General features: G+C 38.0%; 1 protein-coding gene across 1 annotated transcript in view; it reads right to left on the bottom strand.

Annotated features, from left to right (window-relative positions):
- Nucleotides 1-7,702, bottom strand: part of xpo5 (exportin 5) — a 109,457-nt gene that overhangs the window by 11,994 nt on the left and 89,761 nt on the right. Inside the window, exons 23-26 of the mRNA XM_016507321.1 lie at nt 6,178-6,278; nt 5,982-6,089; nt 5,643-5,780; nt 3,569-3,733 (exon numbers count right to left, since the gene is read on the bottom strand). Of these exons, the coding sequence (XP_016362807.1) occupies nt 3,569-3,733; nt 5,643-5,780; nt 5,982-6,089; nt 6,178-6,278 (512 nt within the window). The remainder of the gene's footprint in view (nt 1-3,568; nt 3,734-5,642; nt 5,781-5,981; nt 6,090-6,177; nt 6,279-7,702) is intronic.

Below are 7,702 nucleotides of genomic sequence, written 5' to 3'. Positions count from 1 at the left end.
TCACTCATACACTTATTTATCTAACACTCATACTCAGTCTACACCTCAAATTTGCACATAATATACAGTACCTGTACATACAAAAACTGTCTATTGTAATATACCTGCACATACAACTGTCAATTTATATATTTTTATTCCTTATTTACTTGTTCTATTTTTTATTATCTGTGTTTTTTGTTCTGTCACTGTCATTCTGTTACACTGTGGAAGCTTCTGTCACGAAAACAAATTCCTCGTATGTGTAAACATACCTGGCAATAAAGCTCATTCTGATTCTGATACACGTAAATATTTTCAAAATATATACTGTATGTGTGTGTCTTTATATATACATAATATACACAGTACACACACATACATTATGTACACAAAAACTTTTATTTTGGATGCGATTAATCGTTGCCCAGCTCTACATTTTAGTACAACACTGTCAATGTTGACTGTTTTTGTTCGATTTCGTTAACAAAAATATTGTCAAACCAAAGATCACAGCAGAACAGTTGCGCATCTCTGTGCAACACACAACGGTGTTTTATTAGTCAAGTAAAGTTACCATTATTTATATAGCACTTTTTACAATGCAAATTGTGTCAAAGCAGCTTTACAGTATTAAATGGGGAAATAGTGTGCCTTTCTCCTCTGTGTCTTTCTCAGTAATCATTCATTACTGAATGATTCTGCGTTTTTGAATTAATCATAAGGTCTGCATGGAATTCTGTATCCCATAATACAAGTTGTTCTGACTGTTTAAATAGTAATTTAAGTTTGGGTTTATTTTATTGGTTAAGATGCATCATGTGATTTAAGTGAGAGGTCATGGCCGCCATCTTAGATTTAATTTCACAACAGCAGTGATGCAGCAGCAGATGTCTCCCTGATAAAAGCTATATTTCTGTTTATCGTCTAAGTTGAATTGTTTACTGAATTTCATCTGTTAAAAAATAAGTATTTTATGCCATTTAAAAAGAAACATTTGTGGTGCATTCGAATAAGGTTGTTGTTTTCTTTCTTGTATTAATGCTAGATTTGCGGTTTTCTTTCCTAAAAATTACTTTTAGTCATACTTTATACTTAATTTATGTTTTGTGTTTGCATTATAGTTTCACAAAAAATTATGTTGTGCAACTGAAGATTTCAAGTAAAACACTGGATATAAGGAATGCAGGATTCTGGATCATTGGGGCAAAGAAACGCATCCATAGTGTGATTCATAAATGCATCATCTGTCAGAAACTTAGAGGAAGACCTGTGGAACAGAAGATGGCAGATCTTCCTTCGGATCGACTTGCCACGGATCCACCGTTCACTTATGTCGGCCTTGACGTCTTTGGGCCCTGGATGGTTGCTTCTCGACGCACACGAGGGGGACTGGCAAACAGCAAAAGATGGGTACTCATTTTTACCTGTTTGAGTATTCGAGCAGTGCACTTTGAGTTAATCGATTCTCTTGATGCCTCCACCTTTATCAACGCCCTCTGACGCTTTTTTGCCATAAGGGGTCCAGTGAAGCAAATCAGATCAGACTGTGGCACAAATTTTAAGGGCGCTTGTAAGGAGCTGGGAATGCTTTCAGAGGAGCCTAACTTCAGGAACTACTTGAGTGAGGAAGGATGTTGTTGGATCTTTAATCCTCCTCATGCATCCCATATGGGAGGTGCCTGGGAGCATCTAATCGGAGTTGCACGTCGCATATTAGACTCCATGCTGCTTCAAAACAGTCACTCTTATCTCACTCACGATATGTTAGCTACATTCTTGGCAGAAGTTTCTGCAATTATGAATGCAAGACCTCTTGCACCTATCTCGACTGACCCAAACTCACCCGATCTGTTGACTCCAGCCACCCTTTTGACTCAAAAGGTTGGTGTGCTCTCTCCTCCTCCAGGGGACTTTGAAAAGGAACTTTGCCGCCAGAAATGGAAACAAGTTCAACAACTTGCTGACACCTTCTGGGAAAGGTGGACACGTGAGTACTTGGTCAGTCTACAGAGTCGCCGCAAATGGCATACCAACCGGCCTAACATCAAGGAAGGAGATATAGTTCTAATGAAGGAACCTCAAGTCAAGAGAAATGACTGGCCAATAGCTCTTGTCACTAAGGTATTCCCAGGCAGTGATGATAAGGTCAGGAAAATTGAAATCAAGGTTACAAAGGATGGGAATTGTAGAACGTATCTGAGGCCTGTGTCCCAAGTGATTTTTCTTCTGTCACCTGGAGAACAGAAGGACTGATGTTCTAAAGAACTGTTGTACTGGTAATAGTGGTATTTCTAAAATACCAGGCGGGGAGTGTTCTGACTGTTTGTATAGTCATTTAATTTTGAGTTTATTTTATTGGTTGAGACGCATCATGTGACTTAGGTTAGAGGTCATGGCAGCCATCTTAGATTTCACTTCACAACAGCAGTGATGCAGCAGTAGATTTCTCCCTGATAAAAGCTATATTCTTGTTATTTCATGCCAGAGGCCATCGTCTGTAAGTTTAATTGTTTATTGAATTTCATCTGTTAAAATAAGAAGATTGTTGTTCTCGCTCACATATTAACGCTAGATTGTATTTCCTTTCTTAAAAATTACTTTTACTCATACTTTATACTTAATGTATGTTTTGTGTTTGCATTATAGTTTCACAAAAAAACAATGTTGTGCAACTGAAGATTTCAAGTAAAACACTGGAAAAGAACTCCTTCAGTTTCGACATTTTCTTCAGTCCTCATGCTGTTTAACTATCTGTCGAGCTGCAACCTACTTGCAGCAAGGACAGAATACAAGTACTAGACTTGACCTTATGCAAGGTTCAGACTACACGATATTTTTGTCGGTCACGATAGTCACTGTGCCAGATTACAAGATTTTGACTCCTAAAATCTTGTTGTGTCGTGGACAAGAAACATGCCAGACTACACGTTACTTCCCGACCATTCATCGCGTGCCGTCTTTAACGTGATGTCATCGAGAAGGCGGAACTAGAGACTGACTTCCGAAAACAAGAGTGTAAACATTGCTGAAGAGCTTCCGCTATAGTTCGCCAGCATTTTTCTTTCTTTGTTCTGTCGTGGTAGTCCCTCGATGACACATCATACAGGCAGGAGTACTGTTGCCACAGCTCCACGAACCTTTCCTCCATCTCATAATTATTTAGTTTCACCATGTTTGAAACCTGTGTATGAAAGAGCTTCTGTGCTGCTATTGGTCAATGTCACCAATGTGTCAGAACTCGTCGTGGACGACGGAAAAAAAATTAAACATGCTAGTCTTTCTGTCGTGATGCATTGCAGACACGGAATCGATTGTCGTCCACTATGACACACTACACGAGCTGAAATGATGGAATCTTGCGTCCCGACGCCCATTGTCGTTTACGAATCCCCACGACACCCTACGTCAAGCAAATCGTGGCAAAATCGGGCTAAAATCGTGTAGTCTGAAGCGGGCATTACAGAACTAAGGAAAAAAGACACTAACAATGTCAAACAATATTATCAAAAATGGAAAATAACTGGATCACGTGCAATGTGATGAGCACAGGTGACAATGTAAAGAAAGTAAAGAAAAGTGTCCATACCCCAACAGTGCCTGCAATGAGCCTTTTAAACTGCTCCCTCTTTTTCTTCTCTCCTGCCTTTGATACAGTGGATTGTATGGTCTTCTGATCAAACTGCTCCAGGGCCTCAACATGGATATCAGGGATCTGATTCATGATGAAACGCAGCTCACTGTATCGAGGCCTCTGTACAGAAACATCAGAATGAAAAACTACTAAATCTTTGTTAATAACATTTTCTCACCAACGCGTTAAGTCACTACCATAATCATTTAAAGGTGCATTCAGTAGTACTTTAGCTAGTGTTAACATCACTGTTCTTTGTGTACTAAAAGTAAAACATACCACAATGGTGTTGCCATCTATGAGGATCAGCAAGATCATCTCTGACTTACGTAAATTACAGACACTAGTGAGTTATAGAGAGCAACATTTCAAGTGTCGAAACATCCTTTCAACACGACAAAATACATTAAAAGGGGTGACCTGCACCACATGCAATTACATTTTTTTTTATAAAAAAAAACCTATGATACAGTCTTCATATTTTGTGTGAATATACACTTTTAAGATGACTTCACAAAAACAATTTATTTCTTATTGTGAAAAACTTTTTAAATTAACACCAAGCTACTGAAAACACCTTTGCTGATGGACATTGTTACTGGCTACAAATTGCAGCCAAGATAAGGAACCATGGGAGGCCAGTGACAGTAAACTAAATTTAAAAATTGTGATTAAATCACGGGTGTAGCCTTAAAAATTATTTGACATTAAACAAGTTCTGTATTGAACAGTCTAAACACATCCCTTCTAAACAGGAATTATAAACCCCAAATACAGTTCAATTAAATCATCCTTAAAGCATCTGCAGTAAGAAAAGATACATAGGACTTTGCAACTACATAGGAATAGACATCTGCTGGTACTTAGTAACATGATATATTGCAGTAATAAACATGTACAGTATCGTTATCGTGAGCACTTCAAAAGACTGCAAATAATTCTTGAAACCGTATTGTCTAGAGTTTTGAAACGCACAGAGCTTCTTTTTCATCAAAGGGTGAAATTATAAAACAGTAAGCTGTGTAAAAATTGGGTCCAATTTACATGTTGGTGTGACCAAAAAAGGCAAACAGGTTGAATGAGAATCTAAATTCACTCTCTGACAAGTAGGTGGTGCTTATGGAAGAGCAAAAATGCAGCGCTTACCCCTGTTGGCTCTGTAAACAAAGCTGCTTTGGACATCTTTGTGTTTCTGACACCCACTTGTCACAGAGTTGTCAAACAGTGTTTACATGTTTTCAAACAGCCACTTGAATTTTTGTATTTGCTATGGTGTTTATCAAACAACAAATACGCAAAGGCTTTATACACAGCTCTGGAAAAAATTAAGAGACCACTGCAAAATTAGCAGTTTCTCTGTTTTTACCATTTATAGGTATGTGTTTGAGTAAAATGAACATGTTTGTTTTAATATATAATCTACTGAAAACATTTTTATCTGTACTGACAACTACTGACAAACACATGTGTCATTTAGAGCATTCATTTGCAGAAAATGACAACTGGTCGAAATGACAAAAAATATGTAGTGTTTTCAGACCTCAAATAATGCAAAGAAAGCACTTCTTTTCCCCACTCAAAACATTTCTTTTAAAGTTTTTTGGCATGGCCAGTAGTTATTATTTGTTTCCATTTTTATTTTTGAGGTACTACTAGCACTGTTTTTGCCATCCAGATGGTCCTCTTGCTAGAGGATAGCGATCACCACAGCAGTGATTTTTATACATTTCCTCGTTAAATAAGATTTGGTTGAGGTGATCGGCTAATCAGTACTTCATTAAGCAGAATGAGGTGTGCCTGTGTTGGAATTCAACAGACACTGGAATGGCTGCCATACACAGAGATGCTGATTTAATAAAAATTTGGAGTAGTCTCTTAAATGTTTCCAGAGCTGTATATTTTCATTTATATTTTGTTTATCATAGCCAGTAAGAGGACAAAAATGAAGTTTATCTTTTTGCGACTGCCAAATGACATATGTGCTTCCCAGACACATTCAAGTTATCACAGCTGAGCTGGCATGACGCACTAGAGACTCGTAGATGAGCAAGGCCAGCTGAGTTAGCGCAGCATTGCAGCCTTCATGTTGTCCATGCATCTGCAGACCCTTCAGTACACTGGTGTAGAGCCATGTCACAGCATCCGGGAGAAGGTTACAGCCAAGCACCTGCAAATTAATTAATTCACATATAGACACGCAGTATTTTCATAAGGCAAAGGATTCAAAAGTTAAAAAACTGTTAAAAAAGTTAAAAAATGTTTAGAATGCAATTCTAATTGATAACTGCAAACTAACAGAAATATTTTGGTGAATTGTCTGTTCTAGATAAAAAATTTCACTAAGAGGGAGAGATAGAAAAATCAGTACCTGTTTTAGCAAAGTCCAGCAAAGCACACTAGCACACCGTTGACAGTTTATAGTGTCTTTCCAGGAAAGGGAGTTAAAACATATAGTCAGGAGAGTCATATATATATCCTAAAAAAAAAGAGGGTGAAAAACATTTTACTCCGTTCAGAGCCCCAGTATAGAAGCCAACTGATGGAGAGTACAAAGAAATGTTTACCTCACTCTGGAGAAGGCACTTGCCCAATTCTGAGAGCTCATCTGAAGGTGTATTCATTTGAATTCCCTGTGAGGATTCCATCGACACCATCTCCTCGTCTCCTAAACAGAAGATGAAATAAAAAATAAATAAAAATACAGTACCAGTATGAAACGGAGAATGGCTCATATGAAAACATTGCAATGTGACAGCTGTCAAATGGAGCGGATCACCGTATTAAACCTGAGACAACTGCAGTAGGTGGTCTGAGCCCATGGCATTGCAAGGGGGACTCTGGGAACTTAAGCCCCTAATTTTTTGCCAAAAGTCCCTGATGTTTTTAAAGATAAGACCATTCACTTTACAAATAAATGTTTTATACATTTTAATTTGTTCTCCAAGTACTAGAAGTTCATCTGCCCATGATGAAAGCAGTCTGCACTGCTGGCTGTGGTAGATTACCGCTTACCTTATGGGTTCATTCCACTAAACAGCTGTTTTTTTGTTTTGGATATTTAAATAGCCAGATCGTGAACAGATTCAATCACCCAAGCAATCTTGTTCCAAATTGACAAGGATGCAGCTATGTCTATTTAACCTTTGACAGTATTCGTTCACACTGTAACATTTAAATCTGTGTTTTTGCTGCTGCTGTCCCAGAGAGAGCAGTTAATGTATTTGAAACATCTTCACAAAGTCTTTTTACAAACATTCAAATACATCACAGAAGAACTTGGATAAAAGTTTATAGTTCGGATAAACACTTATCTACAGTAGCAAAATCGAGTAAATAACCTTTTTGAAAGTGACTTCACACTTCAAATAAAGATTGTACCAATCACAACGTAACGCCAGAAGGTGGAAATGTTGATTCATTCAGGAAAGAAATAAGAAGTCTTTATGAGCGAGTCAACTGAATCACTTGGTTTTATCTGACTTCACCCAAAAGAAAGCCAGCCATGTTGGATGTAATATGAGTTGTTTTTTTTTTGCCACTGTTTTGAGGGTCTTACCATGGCTAAAAACTCATGAAAGTATGTTTTGCCCTTTTAGATTTAAGCAAAAACTCACAAAATACTTAGCATGTTTGTACGTTCATAATCTTTTTCACTCACATCAGCCTCGTCTGCAATTCATGGGCGTATAGAGAGGGCTCTAAAGCGCCACCAAGAAAATGAATGACATTTAACCATGGTAACATACCACTACAATAACAATACCCTACCATGCCCCTACAATCCCGATTACCCTAATACACTGTACCTGAAAAACATTGATATCACACCCCCCTTATAACCTATACTGCAGTTTGCCCTGGCTACATCTTGCATCAAATGCAAGGGCCCTACGTCCCCATGCATCAGGGATCCCTCGTTAATATTTGTTTTGTGTTTGATTACAGTACAAACAAGTGTCCTGCAGCTTGCCTCAGTTGGGGAGGGAAACATGGGAAAGAATGTTTCCATGTTCTTGAGTTGTGCTACTGTCTTCTTGGCTATGCTTTCCTTTTGCTTTTTTTCCTTTTCTTTTTTTAATGGTTTATATA

The sequence above is a fragment of the Sinocyclocheilus anshuiensis genome, unplaced genomic scaffold, assembly GCF_001515605.1.
Source record: "Sinocyclocheilus anshuiensis isolate Anshui unplaced genomic scaffold, SAMN03320099.WGS_v1.1 scaffold1938, whole genome shotgun sequence".
Taxonomy (NCBI): Eukaryota; Metazoa; Chordata; class Actinopteri; order Cypriniformes; family Cyprinidae; genus Sinocyclocheilus; species Sinocyclocheilus anshuiensis.
Note: the sequence above shows the minus strand (reverse complement) of the source record. Positions and strands in the feature narration are given on the sequence as shown.